Source organism: Pleurodeles waltl, chromosome 2_2 (assembly GCF_031143425.1).
Source record: "Pleurodeles waltl isolate 20211129_DDA chromosome 2_2, aPleWal1.hap1.20221129, whole genome shotgun sequence".
NCBI lineage: Eukaryota > Metazoa > Chordata > Amphibia > Caudata > Salamandridae > Pleurodeles > Pleurodeles waltl.
The window spans coordinates 1,976,400-2,002,236 of NC_090439.1; the positions used below are offsets into that span (position 1 = coordinate 1,976,400).

The 25,837-nt window shown below is 46.3% G+C and overlaps 1 protein-coding gene across 1 annotated transcript in view; it reads left to right on the forward strand.

Moving 5' to 3' along the window:
- LOC138279540 (synaptonemal complex protein 2-like) overlaps positions 1-9,784 on the forward strand; it is a 384,312-nt gene extending 374,528 nt beyond the window's left edge. The window contains exon 11 of the mRNA XM_069219410.1: positions 9,631-9,784. Within this exon, the coding sequence (XP_069075511.1) occupies positions 9,631-9,666 (36 nt within the window). The 3' untranslated portion in view covers positions 9,667-9,784. The remainder of the gene's footprint in view (positions 1-9,630) is intronic.
- Positions 9,785-25,837: the final 16,053 nt, after the last annotated feature.

The following is a 25,837-nucleotide window of genomic DNA, read 5'->3' on the forward strand; positions in this document are numbered from 1 at the left end:
GATTTAAACAAGCTATTCTATGTTCTTGCTAAAAATACGTCTCTTTGACTTCTGTGGTTGAGATTTATAACTTCGAGCCAGCCAGAACTGCTTCAGAAATTCAGAGGCTGTTACATACACAGTAAACAACACACTTTGCTGATGTGGTACAATTGGTATTTAATTTGTCTTTGACAGCTATTGTTGTGCATATTTTTAAGAACGTTGGATTTGGGCACTAGATTTAAATCAGTATTTGGACTGCTTCTATCATTCTTCACTCATTATTCTCCAAGCATTTGGAGGCTTTCCAATTATCTTACTGCTAATCGACCGTGGTGGTATCATCTTGCTCCTGTTCTGCCAAGGAAATCAAAAACATGGAGTACACGATGCCAGCTGCACAAAGAAGGAGAGATACTGTAGCACATTACGTTTGACATGCTTGGCTAAATAAGCTCAGCGAGCACTGGATGCTCACATTTTGCAAAGTGGATGCTACACAGGTAAAACCTGTGTTCTGGTGCATAAACTATACAACTGAAATCATCTTTAATTTACAGCTGGAACAGCCCTATGTGGCTTATCTTCCTCTTGAAACAATTATGCAGCTTCTACACAAGCACCAGAGACAATGCCGGGCAGTGGCACCTTTCGATGCAGCTCTTGATGACTGGATTGACTCATTACCGTCTTTTGAGTCCCCTGGAGAGGAGCCGCAATTACCATTGAATGCATCAGATGAGCAACCAATGGCTGGCCCATCAAATACACAGGCTATTAATCATGAAAATGCATTAAATCGTTTTTCTACAGATCACACGTATGCCTCATGTGCACCCGATGATGTTGACATGTCCTCTTATGAGGACTGAATTCAAGAAGAGTCGACAGACAAGACATTCACAAGATATATATACGTCAAAGCCTCTATGAACTAAAAAAAAAAAAAAAAAAACTTTTTCTTTTTAATTAGACTTTTTTGTTTTTTGCTGTTTTATGCCCCATATTTTTAATCTGACGTTTTTCACATTCACTGGTATGTTTAATTGCTAACACACATAAAACACTTTAGATAGAATTTTCAATTATCTGAAACAATGCAAGGCTTACAAGTATTCATACTTTGCTATATATATATATATATATATATATATATATATATATATATATATATATAGATATAAATATATATATAACAATTGTTTCCATTGATATGTGATCTATTGATTGCCTTTGTTTTAGACCACAAATATACTATGTATCTTATTTTAGGTAGTTTGGATCCTAGTAATTTAAAAGTATAGATTTCCCTACGCATTATCTAAATCCCTACATGTTAGATAAGCACCTAGGTTGACATATTCAGATGTACAAGCTTGGGATAACGTAAAGCCCCTAATGTCTGAATCCTTTTTATGTAGTCCCTGACTCCATGTTAGGCAGTGGTGATCACCATCTTTTCGGTCTTAGAAATTGTATTCCCTGTTGTATGAAGCTGGCTCTGTATATACTGTATCCAAATGAGATATAGTGTGTACAGAGTCCAGGGGTTCCCCAAGAGGTTTGACAGAGGAAATAATAGATCATACTAATGCTCTATTTGTGGTAGTGTGGTCGAGCAGTTAGGCTTATCAGAGGGTAGGGTTAAGCATTTGTTGTACACACACAAGCAATAAGTGTGACTTAACTCTGGGCCAATAGGTTTTTATATAGAAAAATATTATTTATTTAATTAATTTCTAAAAACACAAGATTCATTTAGCAGATAAGTACATCAAATAAAGGTACTTTGCATAGTAATACTTAGGACTTTGAATAGAATCAATATTGTACACAGTTTTTTGTTAAATGGCAAAAAGCTATTTTAAAAGTGGACTCTGCAATTTTCAACAGTTCCAGGGGGACGCAAGTAACGGACAGTTTCTGAGGTAAGTTCTACATTTACGAGTTCAGTCTCTGGGGCGTAGGTAGCCCACCGTTAGGGGTTTAAGGTAACCCCAAACACCCAGCACCAGCAACACAGTGCTGTTCAGATGCAGAGGTCAAACAGGAGCCAAAACAACATGGGCGCCTATGGAGACCGGGGTACGCCGGTTCCAGCCTGCTTGCAGGTTAGAACCCGCGTTGTCGGAGGGCAGACCAGGGAGGTTTGGAGGAGTACTGGAGGGGCCCCAAGTAGGCACAAAACGACACCCTCAGCAGCACGGGGCGGCCAGGTGCAGTATGAAAACAGGGCGTCTGGTTCTCAATAGAACTCTGTGGAGGGACCCGGGGTTCACTTAGCCGCTGCAGGCAGGGCACATGGGGGCATCTTGGGCAAGCCACCGACTGGGTAAGGGTGAGGGCCACCTGCTGGTCATTGCTGCACCACTGGTCAGTTTCTCACGGGCCCAGCGGGTGCAGTGCTTCTTCAGGCATTGGAAATCTTCGTCCCAGGCAGTCGCTGCCGGGGGGGTTCTCGGGATTCCCTTTGCAGGCATCCTCATGGGGGTGCAGAGAGGTCAGCCCTGGGTGGACACGTAGCCTAGGGGTCCTCTCTGGATAGTTAGTTTCTCTGGACACGGGCTGGCGTGAGGTGAGAGTCCCTTTAAAGTGGGTTGCTTGGTCTTTTCTTTTGACAGGTCCACTGTCCACAAGAGTTTCTCGGTCCTCTGTGAGGCAGGCAGTCCCCTGCAGGCTTTTTAGGGGCCATCGGTCCTGCAGGATGCACTGGTTCTTTCCCTGCAGTTTTTTGAAGGAGGAGACAAGCCGGTAGGGCTGGGACCGAGTCAGTTGGTGTCTCCTCTTCTCTGCGGGGTTTTCAGTTCAGCAGTCCTTCTTTCTTGATTTCATCAGGAATCTCAAGAGCTGAGTTCAGGGTTGACCCTAAATACTAAATTTAGGGGTGTGTTGGGGTAAGAGGGAGTAGCCAATGGCTACTGTCCCTGAGGGTGGCTACACCCTTCTTGTGCCCATTCCTTCTGGGGAGGGGAGCACATCCCTATCCCTATTGGTTTTAATCCTCCAAAGCAAGATCGAGGATTTCTCAAGGAGGGGGTCACTTCAGCTCTGGACACCTTAGGGGCCCTCCTGGCTGAGGTGGTGACTCCTCCTTGTTTTTCTCATTATCCCTCTGGACTGGCTGCCAAACGTGGGGGATCATCCAGGGGGGCTGGCATCTCCACTATCTGGAGTGCCCAAGGGCACTGTATCACCAGGCTTGAGCCTTTGAGGCTCACCACCAGGTGTTACAGTTCCTGCAGGGGGGGAAAGTGAAGCACCTCCACCCAGGACAGGCTTTGTTTATGACCACAGAGTGCACAAAGGTACTCATCTCATGTTGTCAGAAACTCGTCTGGAACTGGCAGGCTGGCACAGACTGGTCAAGCTTGCACTAGCAGTTGGGCTAACATACAGGGGGCATCTCTAAGATGCCCTCTCTGTGCTTTTTTCAATAAATCCCACATCAGTGAGGGTTTATTGTGCTGAGAAGTTTGATGCCAAACTTCCCAGTATTCAGAGTAGACATTATGGTGCTGTGGAGTTTGTAATGACATTCTCAGACCCTATACTCAATATGGCTACCCTGTACTTACAATGTCTAAGAATTGGCTTAGACACTGTAGGGGCATTGTGCTCATGCAGCTATGGCCTCACCTGTGGTATAGTGCACCCTGCTTTAGGGCTGTAAAGCCTGCTAGAAGGGTGACTTACCTATGTCACAGGCAGTGGTTTGTGGGCAGGGCACTGAGGGGAGTGCCATGTCGACTTTGTCTTTTCTCCCCACTAGCACACAAAAGCTGCAAAGCAGTGTGCATGTACTGAGTGAGGGGTCCCTGAAGTTGGACTAGTACATGCTGCAGCCTTTAGGGACCTTCCCTGGCCCCAGGGCACTTGGTACCTTGGGTACCTTTTACAAGGGACTTAACTGTGTGCCAGGGCTGTGCCAGTTGTGGAAATAAAGGTACAGTTTTAGGGAAGGAACACTGGTGCTGGAGCCTAGTTACCAGGGTCCCAGCACACTTCCAATCAAAGCTGGCATCAACACTAGTCAGAAAGTGGGGGGTGACCATGCCAACATTGGCATTTTCCTACACCTGTTTTTGGATGAATCATTTTTAGGAATGGCAGAATTGTATGCCAAGTTAATTGGCAGTTTTGCAAAAAACACTTGCAACATGTGAGGGTTCTTAAAGAATAATACATGTGTGTGTGTTCAGATTGTGAAAGTAAGTTCAGAAAACTAAAGGATGAAATTTGTGTTGCTCCATGCTTTAAACCATGTGATACTAAATTGCTGTTGATTGTGTGGACTTATGCTAGTAAATATGGGCTGGGTGCAGTATTGATGCAAGTGAAACAGAGTAGATGTGGTGGTGTGTGTGGTGTGTTCTGGGACAAGCAGAAGACAATCACTCTGTTGAATAAGTAATGTAGCATGTTACTAGTGCTAATGCGTCCTTTTATGATAAATTATTACACATTAGGACTCGTTTTAGGCCAATGAATCTTTTGACCCAGTTGAGAGACACCTTAGAATGAGATAGCTAATCAACATGTCAATCAATACATCAATAATATCATCAATACTTATTACCACAATACATTTCACTTTTGTTAATGTCATTTAGTCGGACGCAAGACACCACCATGACCTTTCAGTCATGAATAACCACACCAGTTTAGTATATTTAGTGATTTTATTCCCTTCTGGTTACAATACTACTAGCAAGTTGATTAACCTCAAAACCAAGAAACACAATAGCATAGTCACGATATGGCAACACTTATAAGATTTTATCAAAGCAAGAATCACAAACATCAGAATATAACACAGCATAAACATAAACTATCCTTAGCAGAGTATTGTTAACCAAAGCATTAATTCAGTCATTTGTCCACTTGCATCAGTTTAGTGAACCCCTCTCAACTAACCTCTAATTAGCAATGGCATGTTGGGCTTCATGCAAAACAATTTATAACGCCAATTTGGAAAACATCTAGCTATGGTCTCTGTAAAAAGGGAAGCAGTTGGTACCTAGAAAGGAAAAGCAAACAGACAATCACAATTCCATTGTCATATAGTTACCCTCCAAGGTGTGAGTCAGCACTCAGGTTCAGTCTTCGTCTTCAGGACATCAGTAATTCGCTATCAGTCAGGAACTCAGTTCAGGCAGGAAAGGGCAAAGGGGCACTTCCCTCATAAGGAGGTAAAGTGTAAATGGGCAATCTAAGGACAAGGATTATTCTAAGTAAAATCAGCAAGTCACCAAACAGAGTGACAAAGTTTCTGGATCATATCAACAGCATTTCCCTAACCATTCTAACCACTTCCGTGTGTTATAGGTTTTTATCCTTTTTCGTTGTACATTCCCCTAAAATCTAATTGGTCAAAGGGTTGCACCCCACTATCTTTAACCAGTTAAAATTGCATTATGTCATTAAATCTTTCACCCGCATTAATTCTCAGACATTTTATTGGTCCATATGATTGTCGTCTTTAGAGGCAGAATGTCCGGTATGAATTCATCCTTTTGTAATTCTTTGTGCATCTTTGGTCAGTAGCTCCATTGTCCGTACCGGTTTGGGCGACCTTGTATTTAACATTAGTCTACACTGTTGCATTTAGTTAATACATTTTCTACAAGCGCTGTGAACTTCATGAGAACGGATCTACTATAGTTACATTCACCTTCTAGTTTGAAGAAAACAAGAGTTCATGTCCTTTAGCAAGTCAGCACATTGCACGTTAGAAAAAATACATATATAATGAGAGCCAGGCAGCTAGGCTACGGCTCATGCTAACTTAAAACCTACAAATTTATTTGCAGCATTTTAATAACATAATCATTAATAATTAGTATAAAACTACCCTCTAATATATGAACTCATCAACATTAGTAATTTTTATTAGTCTCCGTATACATTGGCGGCCACTCCCTGTGGGCACATTTCAAGCACACGTTTTAGCAAAACATATTAATACAGTTTCTAAATAGCATTATCACACATTAATTCATAAACATTTCATGTTAATATGGATTATATAAACTACGCTCTCACTAGGGAATCACCCATTTCCCATTTCCCAGATAGTTAGGCTATCATATTATTAGGTTTTTTGTGAGCCCCAACCATAGATCTTTAGTAGATGTTTTTACTACGAAGGGTGCGAGTAGAGCTACCCCCAGCACAGTATGTTGGTAATTCAGGTTGCAGTGTGGAGTATCAACCTGATGTCAGAAATGTGTTGGCGGATTGTCTGTCATGTCTTGCTTTGTTGTATGAAATTTCCTGTGATGTTCATGACAAATGTATAATTGCTAATGTGACAGATGTGACTAAAAATGAATTACTCTGGAGGATTCAGTGAGAGACTGAAGCTGATGAAACCTTGCAGAGAACTGTGCATTATGTCTGACTGGGATGGTCTGGGAAGAGGTATCTAGGTGATGAAACCAAATGGTATGATTCCAGTACTTGAAAGGTTGATGTCAAGTTTAGCAAGGGAGAAGAAACATGTGGCTGGTAATTTGTTTTGGGTTGGTGATCGGATGAGTGTGAAACTGGGTCAGTTTGTGAGGGAAGGCTTTGTCGAGGTACTCCGCTCCATTGCAAGTGAAAAGAGTGGGATGGTTTGTAGATGAGTTATCAGATCTCAAAGATTGGAATGTGAGAAGGGTTGTGCAGATGTCCGAGCGTTTGCTGTTGCCCCGCCGTGCAAAGGTATATCTGGAGCTAAGTTTGTGTGATGTGGATGAAAGTAAGGTTGGTAAAAGGTTCAGGAGTAGTTCTGTGTTAGAAGAAAGATTGTCTGGTGTGAGTTGAACAGTCTTTATTCAGTCTTTGATGTACAAGGGGTCTCATTTAGATGTTTTGGTTAGTTTTGTTTTCCGGTTATTTTTAATGGCATTTTGATCTTCATTCTATTTTGTTTTTCTTTATGGCTAATGTCTTATGTTGCATCATGGAATTGTAAGGGAGGGAAATGAATGGCATTTTGTGTTCCTTTAACATTGGAAGATGGAATGCTGAAGCATTCCAAAAGGGCAGATCATGGAAATGGGGGGAGGAGGAGACTGAGGTGGTTGGGGGCTGGCCCCCTTCTGATCTACCTAAGAAATATTTTTCCCTGGACACTTGCGTGCTGGTTCTTAACACATTCCCATTTGGATAGTTAGCTTCTTCTTGGTGTCCCAACATCGGGAATGTAGCTAGGCTTCTCCACCTGAACAGGGCCTTTTACTGCAGAGCCAGGCACCTTCACACTTTGTTCAGGCTGGCAGGTTTCTCAGCACAAGGCAGAAATACAGCTTCCCCACCACCTGCTGACTTGAGGTGAATTCATAAGACTCTACTTTGAGAGATTGCATGCCCTGCTTATAATATTTACATAGTTTATTGACAAAATTTGCTCTCTTCCCTGACCATCTACCAAATTGCAGTGCTCCAGCAAATCTAATTTGCAAACCCTTGCTAAAAGGTCCTTGGAAATTCTAAAGGCAGCCCTGCTTTCGTCCGCCCTCATCTCAATGTCTAGAATCCACAATCTAGCATTAGGAATACAAGCAATACACTTCTCCTGTATAGGAAATCTTCATCTATCCTCCATCATGTGCCATTGCAAAACCTAAGGTCATCCAAAAAGGATCCCGCTGGCTTTCACAAACATATCCACTTTGCCTACAGCCTCACCATCCTGTATGTGCCACACATACAGACTGTTCACATGCACTCGGGGTACACTTGATGTCAGCGCAAAGGTCCTGCACTGAACTGAATCACAGCGGCGGCTGCCACATAACACAAGGGGATGTGACAGGGAGGGGCAGAAACAAGGTATAAATGAAAAATAAAAAAAAACTCATCTCTCCTCCATCCCAGCTGCCTCTTGCGCCTCTTCTTCTCGTGTCCCATCATTCACTGCTGAGACACCAGCATGGCACCCCAGCAATCCTGGCACTGCTTTCATGCAAAACCTTGGATGAGGGCAGCGCCAGGATTGGCCGACGGCCGCTCAGACACAACCCTGGGGTCTGTGCAGTTTCCCCAGGCCCGACTGTGTACAAAGCCAGGCTGGAGAAACCCCATCATTCACTGCTGGGACACCAGCATGGCACCCCAGCAATCCTGGCACTACTTTCATGCAAAACCTTGGCTGAGGGCAGTGCCAGGATTGGCCGACTGCCGCTCAGACACAGCCCTGGGGTCTGCGCAGTTTCCCTGGCTCGACTGTGTACACAGCCAGGCTGTAGAAACCTCGGTGGGCATGTGTGCTCACACATGCGCACTTAGTTGCACTCTCCCCCCACCTCTCCTCCCACCTCCTGTGGCCTAGCCCCGCCCCTCCCTATACTGCTGGCTGTGCCAGAAGCAGAGAAAACTATCTATTGTTTTTTTTGTCTGCTTCTGGCAAGGATCTTTATACCCACATTCTCTTCATGGTAACATGATAAAACTGCACTGACAAATCTCTAGTTGTTGTGCCCTATCCCACCTGTGTGATGATCAACTATGTCACAGGTGATGATGACATCAAATAAGAATGTGGTAGAAACCACATCAGGCTCTGTTTATCATTTACTGTTCTCCAACAATCTGGATCTCCAGTCATGAACCAGGTAGGCTACCATCGTTTGTATTTGTAATGGACTTGACAGGTCCTTGAGGAACTCCAGCTGAAGATTTAACATTTGATTCAAGAGGGGCCTCTAGTAATTACTTTGTAAAAATAAATGTGTATGTGTGTGTGGGGGTATGTGTGTGTATATATATATATTAAAGTTCACCAAATATTTTAGCTGTTGGCTTGCATTTTGCATCTTCCTATGACAGCCCATTGGATAAGGCAGTGGACGTTTTACTGTGCCATGAAGTGCCACTGAAAAATCGGTTTCCCAGCAATACGATATAAAGGACTTGAATTAACCTGTGACTGCTAGTACCCATATCTACTAGGTTGTCTTCACAAGTGTTTCATTGTAATCACATCATTTATTATAAGTTGCATTATTTATTCAGTAGCATATACCACCATTGGCAAATTCACTTATCTTAATAAAATCAAACACAATTTATTAGAATAGCAAAAATGGTTTTATACATTTTTCTGTTGAAGCCACACCCCCTCAACTTTGTGGAGGACATTTGAAGCAGCTGCATCTTACTCAAGAGAGACTTTTAGTAACCATGTGCAGTATTGGGACTTTGTGTCAGACTTGTTAAGAAATGGTTTCTGCCCGTAGAGGGACATCTAGCAAAGTTTTAAAAGACAGCAGTCTTATTAAGACTCTATACTGTTTCTTCTGGTTCGAGAAGGACATCTATTAATTACTTGAGGTACTGTATCTCTGTGACAAGCCAGGCCAATTGGCTTTGTGACGGATTGTTAGAGAACTGGCACTTCAACCACAATATGCTTGCATTCATCTTACTACAACTTTTTGTATGTTTACAGGCGAATTTGTTTTGCAACAAAGTATGTTAAATGTGCAGCTGAATGTATTTTTATTTGTCATTGATTACAAATCGTGGTTAGTTGTTTCATTTGATGCTTTCAAAAAAGGCTTTTTAATTTGAATTATGAAAGAAAATGTCTCGCTAAGCTGTTGTGTTTTGAAAAAGTGTCTCAGAACTTGCTGCATCAGGTATTTTGTTTTACTTTTGCAGGTTGAACACCAACTGGATCCTGTGGAAGGAAATTGACAATAATTTGCCAGCTGTCTTGTTTATTTTTTTCTAGAATTACTGCAAGTCTTACTCTATCATGGTCACATTTCATTATTTTCTTCTGTCCTGAGTATAAGTTGCTATATGAATTCCATAACAATCAATATATTACAGTGAGACGTTTCCCTGTCTCATACAGAAAACTATTATGTTTATTTCTCTGGATGGGAAACGGACTTAGGTAAACACAACTAATTATGCTTTAACTGGTGCCTTTTGTAAAGCATTACAAGATGTATTTAAAATAAAAGCATTACACTACGGAAAGCATAGTTACGTTTTTGTCTCGGAAAAGTGTTCTATGTAGTAGAACAGAAACTTCTGCGTTCTGACGTCAACCTATCATTGAGTGCACTTAGTGTTCAGACCATTTCACTAGGTTTTGAGTGAGTTTAATGGCAACATGTTTTAATATTTTGTTTGTTTTATCATGGTATGTTCACATAACTGCAGGTTAAATAGCAGGATCTGGTTCCTAGATATCCTGTTCCCAGCCAAGTACATTATTCTTAAAATTTCACAGGAAACAACTCACTTACCACCAAAAGCGATGTAGGAGTCACAAAGATTCACTTTCATTTCTGCACTTGAAGGCTTGATTGAAGAAGTACATATAATCTTAACTCGGTCTCCTTTTAAAGATGAAGGCAGTTATGGACAAAAGTACTTGGTGACAGTACATGCAGTAATTAGATATTGACTGTTGGCTAAGGCAAGTATGTGCTTCAATAACAAGGTTGCCGAATGTGCTCTTGAGACGTCCCAGGGTTGAAGGTACAAATTAGTTGGGGGTAGTGGGGCCCGAAGGACTCACCAAACAACTGGGGTCACTATCCAAGTGCATAATAAAGCCCCCTGCAGCCCCTGTTTGTGATGTCTGGAAGTATTGTAGTCCCTCATGAAATTTACACAGGAGGTCCCCATCATTGTGTGCTACAGCACTGTCATGATCTTGGCTTTCATTCAAATCCTGATCGTGAATGAGACTGTGAACCTGCAGTGGAGAAAACTGCTCACTCACACCCCATCCTACAACCTAAAGAAAGATTAAGATGCACCCCCCTGCTGCCCATCATTGGGTGAAGTGTTAACACAGACTGCCAGTGTCTCAAACATTGAAACAGCAAAAGTAGGGGAGATCAAAGAAGCTAGACGCGGACAGGGAGAAACTGGGAAAACTCAACAGGCGAGCAAGGAGGCACACATATGTCATGACCTGTGGTACATACAATGCACAATAGAGCAGTATTGTTTTTCAACTAACTTCAAAAATTCAGACTTTTCAGGAAGTTTAGTTGTGAGGAAATGCCTCCTTGGCATGGTTACCCCCTAACTTTTTGCCTTTGCTGATGCTAAGTTATGATTTGAAAGTGCTGGGACCCTGCTAACCAGGCCCCAGTGCCAGTGTTCTTTCCCTAAACTGTGCCTTTGTCTCCACAATTCTTACACCCTGGCACTCGGGTAAGTCCTTGGTAACTGGTACCCCTGGTACCAAAGGCCTTGATGCCAGGGAAGGTCTCTAAGCATGTCTTAGGCCACCCTAGGGAGCCCTCACTCAGCACATGCACACTGCTTCACAGCTTGTGTGTGTTGGTGGGGAGAAAATGACTAAGTCCACATGGCACTCCCCTCAGAGTGCCATGCCAACCTCACACTGCCTGTGGCATAGGTAAGTCACCCCTCTAGCAGGCCTTAGGCCATAAGGCAGGGTGCACTATACCACAGGTAAGAGCATATGTGCATGAGCACTATGCCCCTACACTGTCTAAGCAAAACCTTAGACATTGTAAGTGAGGGTAGCCATAAAGAGTATATGGTCTGGGAGTTTGTCAAACACAAACTCCACCATTCCATAATGGCTACACTTAAAACTGGGAAGTTTGGTATAAAACTTCTCAGCACAATAAATGCACACTGATGCAAGTGTGCACTTTATTGTAACAGACACCCAGAGGGCATCTTAGAGATACCCCCTGAATACCTACCCACTTCTAGTGTAGGCTGACCAGTTTCTGCCAGCCTGCCACACACCAGACATGTTGCTGGCCACATGGGGAGAGTGCCTTTGTCACTCTGTGGCCAGGATCAAAGGCTGTATTGGGTGGAGGTGCTTCTCACCTCCCCCTGCAGGAACTGTAACACCTGGCTGTGAGCCTCAAAGGCTCACCCCTTTTGTTCCAGCGCCCCAGGGCATCCCAGCTAGTGGAGATGCCCGCCCCTCCGGCCACTGCCCCTACTTTTGGCGGCAAGGCTGGAGGAGATAATGAGAAAAACAAGGAGGAGTCACCAACCAGTCAGGACAGCCCACAGGGAGGAGGCACAAAGAGGGTGTGGCTACCCTTAAGGACAGTAGCCATTGGCTACTGCCCTCCTCTGGGAGGGCACCCCTCTAAAATCAGTATTTAGGGGCTTCCCAGATCCCAGGAAATCAGATTGCTGCAACCTGAAGAAAGAAGGAGGACTGCTGACCTACAAGCCTGCAGGGAAGGAGGAAGATGACAACTGATTTGACCCCAGCCCTAACGGCCTATCTCCAACTTTAAAAACCTGCTCCAGCGACGCATCCGACAGGGACCAGTGACCTCTGAATCCTCAGAGTACTGCCCTGGACTACAGGACCAAGAAACACCCGTGAACAGCGGCCCTGTTCAAAACCAGCTACTTATTTGCAACAAAGATGCAACTTCCAAAGACTTCACGTTTCCCGCCGGAAGCGTGAGAGACTACACTCTGCATCCGACGCCCCCAGCTCAACCTGCAGAAAACCAACACCTCAGGGAGGATTCCCTGGCGACTGCGAGCCCGTGAGTAACCAGAGATGACCCCCCTGAGCCCCCACAGCGACGCCTGCAGAGAGAATCCAGAGGCTCCCCCTGACTGCGACTGCTTGTAACAAGGGACCCGACGTCTGGAACCAACACTGCACCCGCAGCCCCCAGGACCTGAAGGAACTGAACTTCAACGCCCAGGTGACCCTCTGCCTTTCCCAGGTGGTGGCTGTCCCAAGAGGCCCCTCCTGTGTCTGCCTGCACCGCTAGAGTGACCCCCCCCCGTCCCTCTATTCAAACCTATACAAAACCCGATGCCTGCTTTTTACACTGCACCCGGCCGCCCCTGTGCTGCTGAGGGTGTGTTTTGCGTGCCTACTTGTGTTTCCCCCAGTGCTCTACAAAACCCTCCAGGTCTGCCCCCCGAGAACGCAGGTACTTACCTGCTGGCAGACTGGAACCGGAGCACCCCTGTTCTCCATAGGTGCCTATGTGTTTTGGGCACTTCTTTGACCTCTGCACCATACCGGCCCTGAACTGCTGGTGTGGTAACTTTGGGGTTGCCTTGAACCCCCAACGGTGGGCTGTCTATGCCCCAGGACTGAGACTTGTAAGTGTTTTACTTACCTCCTAATCTAACCTTTACTTCCCTCCCCCAGGAACTGTTGATTATTTTCAGTGTCCACTTTGAAAATAGCTTATTGCCATTTTTACAAAGACTGTACATGATATTGTTTTCATTCAAAGTTCCTAAAGTATCTAAGTGAAGTACCTTACAGTTAAAGAATTAACTATAAATCTTGAACCTGCGGTTCTTAAAATAAACTAAGAAAATATATTTTTCAATATAAAAACCTATTGGCCTGGAGTAGGTTTTTGAGTGTGTTCTTCTCATTTATTGCCTGTGGGTGTACAACAAATGCTTAACACTACCCTCTAATAAGCCTACTGCTCGACCACACTACCACAAAATAGAGCATTAGAATTATCTACTTTTTCCGCTATCTTACTTCTAAGGGGAACCCTTGGACTCTGTGCACACTATTTCTTACCTTGAAATAGTATATACAGAGCCAACTTCCTATAGTAGTACTTACTTGAAGAGTGAGTGGTACAGCTGGAGTGTCAAGATATGAGGAGCTGCATGGTACTTTAGGAAAAGAAACCCTCTGTCATCAAGCAGTGAAGTAATGCCACAACTAAGGTATCGTCTGTTGGGATTTTTGGTGAGCCCAAAAAGAGAAACAGGAGAAAGTTCAAATTCTCAATTACCTGAAATGGTGAAAATCCCCAACAGTATTCAACTTACCTATCTTAGCCTAAGGGGAGAGTTGAAGTCTCTCCCGCTGACCATTCTGTTTCCCTGCACAAACCTTTGAGGGCGACTGAACTTCCTGGTACTGATGGATGACTGTTCAAATGTCAGTGTGAAGAGACAGTGGGCCGGGCACCTTGAGTGCGATCTGTAGAGTTAATATATGGGGACTTTCCACACTTCATCCAGTCCCTGGCCACACTGAGGTCAGATGTTTCTCTAAGAAGTGCAAATCCAAGCCACTCCCCCAACTTCCTTGGGTCATCCCACTTAGCACCCTCCTTTGTTATTCTGCACTTTATTTGACACCCCCTCCAACCTCACCGTCCCCACACACACACACACACTTGCTTCACCCTTTCCACATACTAGTTGTTGGGAGTTCTTGTAGAATGGATCTCAAAATGCTGCAAACACACGAGATGGGTCAGGGAACATGAACGGCACAGTCGCACATAAAAAGTGGTAGTATGTACTAGGGGGATTGTTGTTGCAGGAATACTCTAAATGTTTTGGGCACAACACTTTCAGATCTACCTTAGGTATTCTGTTGCTAGCATACATACCATAACAGCTAATAAAAATAAAGTTAAAATAAGTTATTGTTGTTTATTCTCTACCTTATTCATGGAGATAGAATGAGGCGTGTAAGAGCCATGAGACAACCAATGGGGTCTTAGAGTACAGAAGTATTTACAGGTAGATGTAGGAAGCTGGCCTGGTGTGTGGTGAGCACCTATGGTGTTATCACCTTATACCAAGTCCAGGGATCCCCTATTAGTGAGGTGTTGACACTGTCTGTGAAGCCAAGGCTCTCTAGCCCCTTCGCTGCCAGGCCTTTTCCCCCTCAGGTGCCAGGCCTTTTTTTGGCCATTTTGGGGCAGTTCACACTTAGACCCTCATAGCTTTTTGCCCACAGAAGCTACCCTCACCAAATTTGCGTCCTTTTTTTCCAACATCTTAGGGATTCTAGAGGTACCCAGAGTTTGTGGGTTCCCTTTAAGAAGACCAAGAAATTAACCAAAATACACGAATATTTTGTTTTTTGTGTGTTTATTTTTAAAGGGAAAAAAGAGCTGCAGAAAAAGGCTTGTGTTTTTCTTTCCTTGAAAATGGCATCAACAAAGGGTTTGCATGCTAAAATCACCAGCTTTCCAGCTTTCAGGAACATGCAGGCTTGAATCAGAAAACCCAATTTTTCAAAACAATTTTGGCATTTAACTGGGACATACCCCGTTTTTATGATTTGTTGTGCTTTTAGCCTCCTTCCAGTTACTGACAGAAATGGGTGTGAAACCAATGCTGGATCTCAGAAAGCTAAACATTTCTGAAAAGAAGACAAAGTAGACAAAATCCTGAATTCAGCAATGGGTAATTTGTGTAGATCATACAATGGTTTCCTACAGAAAATAATAGCTGAATTAAAAAAAGATATTGAGGTAAAAAAAACAGCCATTTTTCTCCACGTTTTAATCTGTAACTTTTTCCTGCGATGTCAGATTTTTTTAAAGCAATATACCGTTGCGTCTGCTGGACTCTTCTGGTTGCGGCTATATATAGGGCTTACAGGTTCATCAACTAGGTACCCAGAGCCAATAAATGAGCTGCACCTTGTAGTGGGTTTTCATTCTATACCGCGTATACAGCAATTCATTTGCTGAAATATAAAGTGAAAATAGGTATCAAGAAAACCTTTGTATTTCCAAAATGGGCACAAGATAAGGTTTTGAGAAGCAGTGGTTATATGCACATCTCTGAATTCCGGGGTGCCCATACTAGCATGTGAATTACTGGGCATTTCTCAAATAGATGTCTTTTTTACACACTGTTTTACATTTGGGAGGATAAAAATGTAGAGAAAGACTAGGGACAGTTCACTTGTTTTGCTATTCTGTTCCCCCCAGTCTCCCGATAAAATGGTACCTCACAGGAAATGCCCCAAAACACACCGTGGACACATCACATTTTCCCCAAAGAAAACAGAGCTGTTTTTTGCAAAGTGCCTAGCTGTGGATTTTGGCCTCTTGCTCAGCCAGCACCTAGGGAAACCTACCAAACCTGTACATTTTTGTAAACAAGACACCTAGGGGAATCTAATATTGGGTGACTTGTAAGGCTCCCACCAGGCTCCGTTACCAAGAATCCTTTGCAAACCTCAAAATTTGGCTAAAAAACACTTTTTCCTCACATTTCGGTGACAGAAAGTCCTGGAATCTGAGAGTAGCCACAAATGTCCTTCCTCCCACCGTTCCCCCAAGTCTCCTGATAAAAATGATAGCTCACTTGTGTGGGTGGGCCAGGTGCCTCCAACAGAAAAAAGCTAAAAACCTGTAGAGATTGAGGGGATAGCACAGCGAGTTGATAAGCACATATTTTTCTTTTATACATCTTTAGGCTGACTCTGCCTTGGGGACCCACACAAGTGAGGTGTGATTTTACTGGGGAGACTGAGGGGAACGCTGGGGAGTAGGACTTTTGTGCCGGAGCGGTGGTCCTACAAAGAAAAGTCAGGAAAATATGCTTTTTTAAGCAAATTTTGAGGTTTGCAGAGGAGTCTGGGTAAGAAAATGTTGGTGGATCCACGCAAGCCACACCTCCCTGGACTCCTTGGGGTGTCTAGCTTTAAAAAATGTCTGGGTTTGGTAGGTTTCCCTAGATGAAGGCCGCACCCGTGACCAAAAACATAGGCGGCCCCTCTCCCCCAAAAACAGGTAGTTTTGTAATATATCATTTTGATGTGTCCACGTACGTCTGTGATGTGCCAAACACTAAAATCGTGAAAAGAAAAGCACTTAGGTTATGGTAAAAAGACCCCTCACCCACCAACCAAGTTGGTGGCATGCTTCATCATCGGGGTCCCACCTGAGACACCTAGTGTGTCACAAGTGTGTTGCGACGCCTGATTACAGCAGAGCAGGTTTTGTCATTTTTACCACACATACTGGTTGGATTTAGCACGAGGGTGAGTGATAGTTTAGTAGATCAAATTGTATTAACAAGAGATTTCACAAAAGTGAAATGCACTGTTAAAAACTGAAAGGCCAAAAAACTGAACCAATGGCTCACAGCTCGTGAGCTGTAAAGCTGCGTCAAGGCACCAATCGTTTCACAGTCCATTTACACACCTTTCATACATGACATGCACAAGACCATTCACGCCGCCAGCCCCGGGCCAATCACATTACAACACTAGCATCGACAGACAACACCACTCAAGGGCCCATCACTTAAATTCTCCCACATGCCTGATACAGCAATCACACGAGCTGATGGGAGTGTGTGGGCTGACGTTGGGCTTGCACCGCCAGCCAAGCGCCACTCCACGCACACCGCCAGCCAAGCACCACTCCACGTACACCGCCAGCCAAGCGCCACTCCACGTACACCGCCAGCCAAGCGCCACTCCACGTACACCGCCAGCCAAGCGTCGCTACACACACACTGCCAGCCAAGCACCACTCCACACACACCACCAGCCAAGTGCCACCCCACGCACACCGCCAATCAAGCGCCACCCCACGCACACTGCCATCACTTTTTGTTTATAAACAACAAAGAAACAACTAACTCATTATAAAATAAGTACAAAACTACAAACAAACAAAAGCTTTAACTGAAAACATGACAGAAATGTAAAACTGAACATCTGAAAATATAAAACAGGCAGTTTACGCTCACGGTATTCCCCAAAAATGTTTTTTGGTGTGGTAACTCCTGAAACAGCCGGCCACATACAGCCCAGGCTTTAATGGGCAATCGGGGCAGTCCATCTGGCTCTCCCTCCAGATACCTCTTCGGGCACATGCTCTACATTTCTTAGTGGGCAAGTCTTTTTTGGGAGGGGGAGGAATGTGATCTGGAAAGTGGCGATCTTTCAATCTAGCCACATACTCCACCACTGCTACTCTAGGAACTCTTGCCTGTTCTACCACAATAAGGCTCTCTATCACTCACTCCTGAAATTTAACAAATTTCAGCCTTGACTCAGGTGAATAATCCTTCAACACAATAAAAACATTAAAAGTTGACAAAAGAAATAAATGTAGGGCCAACTTTTTATACCACACGTAAGACTTACGTAGAGCAGTGTAAGTTTCCAAACTCTAATCTACTCTATCAACACCACCCATGTGGTGCCTATTGTAGTCCAGAATGCACGCAGGTTTGCGCCTTTCGGCAACCTGACCCCAAACAGTCACAGGGGAAGTACTCTCATCATGGATGGTAGATAGCATGTACACATTCCTCCTGTATGAAAATTTCAGAGCTAGCAGCTCATTATTCCACAAGTTTTTTTTTACAGACAAGCTCCCTTGGATAGCCTTTCCGGTTAGAAAGGATTGTGCCACAAGCAACAGTGTCCACTCTAAACAACTCCTTGAACAACTGCACTCTAGTGTAGAAATTATCTATGCACAAATGGTGCCCTTTGTTAAACAGTCGTCTACCAAGTTCCCACACAATTTTCTCTCTAACTCCAAAAGTGGGCGGACAACCAGGGGGGTCAATACTGGAATCCCTACCAGTGTAGACCTGGAAATTATACACGTATTCTGTACTACTTACTGACAGCATATACAATTTAATTCCATACCGTGCCCTCTTACTAGGAATGTACTGCTTAAAAACTAAACGCCTCTTGAACAGGACCAAAGACTCGTCCACACTTATCTCTTTGCCTAGAACATAGAACTCTGAAAACCGATCTACAAAATGATCAAGGACAGGCCTAATCTTAAAAAGACGGTCACAATCAGGGTGATCTCGTGGCAAGGCTTAAGTGCTGTCTACAAAATGCAGCATACGAAGAAGAAGCAAATAGTGATTATGATTCATAGTTGCAGGAAATATAGCCTTTGTCATCAACGGACTAGTAGACCAATAAGAAGCCAGTGACGGCTTCCTTATCAACCCCATCAAAAAAGTCAAACCTAAAAACTTTTTCATCTCTTCCAGATATGTGGGAACCCACTGAGTAGATCTAGACTGAGGCCTAGGTCTGGCAGCGTTGTCCCTCAAATATTGTTCCGCATACAAATTAGTCTGCTCAACAACCTCTTCCAAAAATACATTGTAAGCAAGTGAAAGAAATTGACAGGCAAAAAGTTTTCTGTATTGACGCTACACCCTAGGAGACCAATAAATGCAGGTAACTGTGGCTGCTCCATATTTGGGGCAATCCAGGTGTCAGGTCTTCTAACAGGAAACCCTTTAGCCCCAGACTGCTCACTCTTGGCACATCAATGTCATCCTCTAAAACAGGCCCTTCACCTGCACTGAGAGTGGCTTCCTCATCAGAAGAATCCTCTCGGACGGAAAACTCACTGCCAGTATCTCTCACTTCCTCCTCTGCCTCAGATGCAGAGACAGTCTCATAATCATGGTCAGAAGGCGACTCAAAAAGCATGCCTGAGTGGTCACTCTGCGGCTAGCCATGATCCTTTCTAACAAGAAATGGATTGCCAACAACAACCAGCGCTGAAATAAGTAATAAACAAAGTGTGGCTTTATCACAAAGAGTTATGTACTAAAAAAACTATACCACTCACTTGCCTGAAAAAGCTACTCACCAGCAACTACTCTGCACAGACACAGCAATGACCAAGGATATCCCACAAAAAAAAGAAGCAAATTAGACATATGACAACACAAATATCATTGTGCCTAAATCTAAGGACAATTTCACACACAATCCTGCATTTAGTACACCACCTACAAATATGTCATTCATGCATGTCAACAATACTCCTTTGGAGTAAATTCCTTTTACTTACCTAAAACATGCAACTATGCAAACCACAGGACAACTACTGCCAAAACTGCAAGAATCCACAGCAAAGGAAGCAAATGCTTTGAACTAGAACAAAAAGAAGAAATAAACTGTTATAAATACAAATACTTTGCCAGTTGACAAACACCCCGCCACCAAGAACTTAGAAATTGTCCCTGGTGCCTAAGTGGCTTCTGCCCCCCCCCCTCCCCACCCCCTTCCCCCCCCAGGGCAGGTGGGCCTAAAAAAAAATAGGCCAATATGCCCCCAAGGGGAGCAGAAATGGCCATCAGTAATGTGCGCCCGTTTGGGGGGCGACCCTTGCCAAAGGGGCCACACCCCCCCACAAAACACACACAAGATCCCTGGTGCCTCTGTGGATTCAGCCCCCCTTGGGGGCAGATAGGCCTAAAAAAATAGGCTGATCAGCCCCCAAGGGGGGCAGAAATGGCCAACAGCTCTGTACCCCGTTTGGGGGGTGGGGTCGACACTTGCCAAAGGAGGCGAAAGGGGTGCCCCCAGCACTAAACAACTAAGGGAAACAAAAAAAAAAAAGTTCCCTTACGTCTTGGTGGCTTCTGACCCCATGGGTGCAGATAGGCCTAAAAATAATAGGCTGATCTGCCTCCAAGTGGAGCAGAAATGGCCATCAGTAATGTGCGTCCCTTTGGGGGGCGACCCTTGCCAAAGGAGCCGCCCCCCCACACAAAAAACACATACACAAGATCCCTGGTGCCTAAGTGGATTGTGCCCCTCTTGGGGATAGATGGGCCTAAAATAAATAGGCCAATCTGCCCCCAAGGGGGGCAGAAATGTCCAACACCTCTGTGCCCCCTTCGAGGGTGACCCTTGGCAAAGGGGGTGCCCCCAGCACACAAAACAACAAATGGAAGAAAAAAAAATCTGACGTCTCTGTGGCTTCTGCCCCCCTTGGGGGCAGATGGGCCTAAAAGAAATAGGCTGATCTGCCCCCAAGGGGAGCAGAAATGGCCATCAGTAACATGCCCCCTTTGTGGGGGCAAACCTTGCCAAAGGTGCCGCCCCCCCCACACAAAACACACACACACTAGATCCCTGGTGCTTAAGTGGATTCTGCCCCCTTGGTGGCAGATGGGAGTAATAAAAATAGGCCTATCTGCCCCCTAGGGGGGCAGAAATGGCCAACAGCTCTGTGCCCCCTTTAGGGGGTGACCTTTGCCAAAGGGGGCGCCCTCGCAAACAAAAAAGGGGGGGGAAAATCCCTGGGGTATTGGTGGGTTCTGCCCTACTTGGGGGCAGATGGGCCTAAAAGAAATAGGAAATGACCAACAAGAATTTTCCCACTTTGGGGGGCTGACCCTTGCCCAAGGGGTGCCCCCAATACCCAAAACACACAACACACAATCCCTGGGTCCTAGTGGGTTTCAACCCCTCCCCCCCCACACATGGCCGATCTAGCCCTGGGAGGGGGTGGGGGGGGAGAAACATATTTTTAAAAAAAATATTGCCCCTGGGGCAGAGACCCTTGCCTAAGGGGTTGATCCCTCGTTTCTAGTAGGTTTCAACCCCCCTACCGGGGGCAGATCTGAGGAAAGGAAAAACGTTATTTTCCTCCCTGTGTCTGTTCCTCCCCAGGCCCCCAAAAAGAGAAGGACTCACCTGAAATGGGTCCTTTCTCTAGATGCGCTAGAAGCAAATGCTGTCATCAGATTGCTGAGGGAGGGTTGGGGGTGGAAGGGGAAACGATTCCCCTTCCATCCCTGACTGGGTGGGGTGGGCTGGGTGCAGGACGAGCTGGTTTCGTCACAGGCACTTGGGAACCGTGTGCCTGGACGAGAAGAGCTCGCCCCAGGCACTCTTGGGGTTAAAGGTAGCTGTGGATGAGCAGCCCAAGACTTAAATAGGAGACATGCAAAGCATATGCAATACCAGTCTTACAGCACTTACACACATGAAAGAACCACACAGTGTTACAAAAAATAAAGGTACTTTATTATAATAGCACAAATACTAAAATACTCTTTAGGCAATACTCCTCTAGGAGATGAGTAAACACACTATTAGGTACACAGAATAGAAAGCGGTAGCAAGCAAATAATAAAACAATAGAAACTAGTGAAGGCCTTAGGGGAGAAGACCAAACCATATACTAAGTAAGTGGAGTGTGAAAGCCAGTCACCCACCCAAGGAAGTGGAATCAATAAATGGGAGCTGGAGGAACTAGGAACCCCAAAAGGTAAGTACCAGGGTGCCCCCCAGTGACCAAGCGAGAACAGGCAAGTACCTATTTTTTTTTCCCCTAAACCCACAGGGAAACTTTGGAAAAGGACGAAAGACCCAGGCAAGACTGGAAGAAACTCAAGGTGGATCCTGATAAGAGGACCTGCAAAGGAAGGGGACCAAGCCCAGCTGGAGTGTCTGGCTGTGGTAGGAACCACTACCCACCCTTCTGTGGATGCAGGACCAGGTTGACTCTGGATGAAGAAAGTCGGAAGTACAGCACAGGATCAGAAGAGGAATTCCAGAAGTTATTCAAGTGGTTTCCCATGTTGGTGGTCGTGATGCAGTCAGTCAGTGGTGCCGGAAAATAACCAATAAGCCTTGGCAAATGCAAGAGTTGGAGAAGGTTTTGCAAGGCTGAAGAGTACCAGCAAGACCCAGGGGACTCGACCCAAGGAGTGGAGTCCAAGGTGACCCTCAGCAGCTGGGGGAGACAGAAGAAGAGGAAGCAGCCTTCACAGGCGACCCACAGGCAGCAGGCACAGGAGTTGCAGTGAGGTCCACTCAGCAAGCCTGGAGAGGAGTCCCACAATGCTTGAGCAGCAGGCAGGAGACTGCTTTGCAGGGAAAGGTGCTGGAGGCCGGGGCCACACTGGGCCTGAAGATTCCTTGGAGTAGGAACGAACAAGCCTCGTTAGCTCTAAGGGATCCCTCACCTAACACACGCACACTGCCATTACAGATTGTGTGTGTTGGTGGGGAGAAAAAGGCATAGTTGACATGGCATCCCCCTCGGGATGCCATGCACACAAAATACTGCCTGTGGCATAGGTAAGTCACCCCTCTAGCAGGCCTTACAGTCCTAAGGCAGGGTGCATAATACCACAGGTTAGGGCATATCTGCATGAGCAATATGCCCCTACAGTGTCTAAGTCTATTCTTAGACATTGTAAGTACAGTGTGGCCATATCTGATAGAGACGTCTAGTTGCAGACTCCTTACCATAGAATTTTCTCCCAGGCGTCAGACTGGATCTGGAGATTTTACTTAAAGCAATACCCTTGCGTGTCGGTAGGTGGCGTTGGTTGACTCCGTAGGCGTTGTGGTCACCGTGATGACGTCGGGAGTAGTACATAGACGCCACCCTCGCGCAGTGACATCAGTTCTTTTCTTTCCGCGCCACACGCTGTTCCAAGAGAGAGCTACCCTTGGCTATTTTTTGGCCAAATTCGACCATTTTGTCAAACTTTTTTGGTGCGACACTTGGTGCGTCGAGGATGTCCCTGAAGACCGGGTTCAAGCTGTGTGAGGACTGCCACCGCATGATGTCGGTGACAGACCCTCATTGTGTTTGCCTGTGGTGCCTCGAGCTCGACCATGACCTGAAGTCGTGCTCCGAGTGTCGGGCAATGCATCCGAAGGCTTTGAGGGAGCGGTCCCTAAAGCTGATGGCGGGCCAGCACTCGACTCCACGTAGATCCCAATCTCACTTGAGAGGAAGGTCTTGAGATCGTTCACGGAGCCATCACCACTCGTCTTCTTCTAAATCTTCGAGTCAAGGTAAGAAGAAGAAGTTGAAGAAGTCCCATTGCTCTCCGACTTCAGCCTGTCACTCTGCCGACGCGACGCAGGACGAGCATCCACGCACTAGGCCTCCATCCTCAGAGCCTACGTCTGGGTCGACTCCACACTTCCCCGAGTTTCCCGGATCCGGAGAGACCCCCGCCCAACTCAAGGAGTTCTACGAGGCCATGCACCTCATGTTTGGGCGTGCCGACCCCGATATGGTGCCTTCGGGCCCAAGGGGCTTGGCTGAAGGGCCTTCGGGTTCCCCGCCGGCGGCTTCGGCCCCGGCCACAGAGGTCACCTCTGGATCTGTGCGCGGATCCGGACCGACACTGGTTGCATAATCGAGACCTTCCCCAGTGCCGGGTCGTTCATCGACACTCCCAACATCGGTAGTGCCGACTATCGACGTCGACCCGATTCTCATTCCTGACGACTCGGAGTTGGAGCGGCATCGGCCGACACTGCCATCGGCTTCGGTGGGCCCTATTCACCCGAGGTCGGATTCTAACCCATTTTTCTACGAGTACGAATATGGGGAGGAATTGGAGGGGTCCCTGGACCCTTATGAATACCAGGAAGACCTTACTATTGACTGGGCACAGGACTTGGGCGAAGCCAGTGGTCTGGATACTTCTCCTGACGCTGGCATGCTGTCTCCTCCTACCGTGGCTACGGCGGAGGGAGCTACCTATAGTATGGTGGTTACTAGGGCGGCTGAGGTCCTTGACCTTGAGCTACCTTCTGTTGAAGTCAGGTCTAATCTCCTGACGGAGGTGCTTCAGCCTGGGGCTTCTACGTCTGAACCCCTTCTCCTATTTAATGAGGCCCTCACTGATGTCCTTTTGGGTACATGGTCCAAACCCAACACAGGAGCTCCTGTGAACAGGACTATTGCTCGCCACCATCGGGCTGCCCCGAACGACCCAAAGTTCCTGTCCCAACATCCTACGCCTGAGAGTCTTGTCATCCAGGCGTCCTCTTCTTCTGGCACGTTCCCTTCTGCACCCCGGGATAGGGAATCCAAAAGGCTGGAACAATTTGGTAAGAAGTTGTTTTCTTCCTCCAGCCTCGCGCTGCGGTCCGTGAACACCGCATGCCTTTTGGGCCATTATTACCACTCACTGTGGGATACGGTTGCGCAAGTCCTGCCGCAGATACCGGAGGAGGCCCGTGCTATCGTCTCCCAAGCAGTCAACGATGGGAGAGACGTGGCAAAGTTCACAAACCATTGTGGGCTGGATACAACCGACTCTCTGGGCAGATCGGTTGCAACGACAGTGGCCTGACGGCGCCATGTCTGGTTACGTACTTCTGGCTTCTCGAGGGATGTTCAACGATCACTCATGGACATGCCCTTTGGCACCCGTCTCTTCGGAGACAAAACGGACTTGTCCTTGGAGAGGTTCAAGGATTCCCGGGCTAAGGCTCAGTCCCTTGGCCTTTCTTCCACCACACGCTCCCCACCGTCCGCTTTTCATCCCTTTTGTGGCCATGGAAGGGGTGCCCTGTCGCGCCCTCAACCCAGCCACCGGGCCATGCACGCTGGACAGCCTATGCGTGGCCGGGGCGTGGAATCCCACGTGGCCGAGGGACAGGGAACCAGAGGTCTGTCCAGTCCACCTCTGCCCCCGCAGCAGCCTCCAAACCTTCCTAGTCCGTCCCCACACTCCCGCCCAGTTGGTGGCAGAATCCGCCATCACCTGCCCCACTGGGAACATATCACCACGGACGGGTGGGTTTTGCAAATAATTCGGAAGGGCTACTCCCTCTCTTTTGAATCTGCACCACCACACATGCCACCTTCCTTCTATCACCTTTCGGAGGATCATTTGGTGCTTCTCCACCAGGAAGTTGCGGCTCTCTTGGCCAAGGGAGCTACAGAAAGGGTCCCTGTGCCAGAAGTAGGTTCTGGTTGTTATTCCCACTACTTTCTGATACTAAAGAAGGACAAAGGCTTGCGCCCTATCCTAGATCTTCAGGACCTGAACTACTTCCTCAAGAAGGAGAAGTTCAAAATGCTCACCCTGGCTCAGGTTCTGTCTGCCTTGGACCCCGGAGACTGGATGGTAGCGTTGGACTTGCCGGATGCTTATTTCCACATCCCCTTCCTGCCTACCCACAGACGTTACCTACGATTCGTGGTAGGTCACGAGCACTTTCAGTTTACCGTGCTCCCTTTCGGCCTTACCAGTGCCCCTCGGGTGTTCACGAAAGTGATGGTGGTGGTTGTAGCTCATCTGTGCAGGTTAGGGGTCTCAGTTTTCCCCTGCCTAGAAGACTGGCTGTTGAAGGCGCCTTCGCCCCTGACAGTGGTCTCCTACCTCCAGACTACGACGGACCTCCTGCACCAGCTGAGGTTCACTATCAACGTTCCGAAGTCACACCTGACTCCCTCTCAGATGCTCCCTTTCATCGGGGCAGTTCTGGACACTGTGCGCTTTCTGGCATATCCTCCCCAAAAGCGAGTCCAAGACATTCAGGCTATGATTCCGATCAGCCTTGGTCTTGGGTTTCGGTGAGACAGAC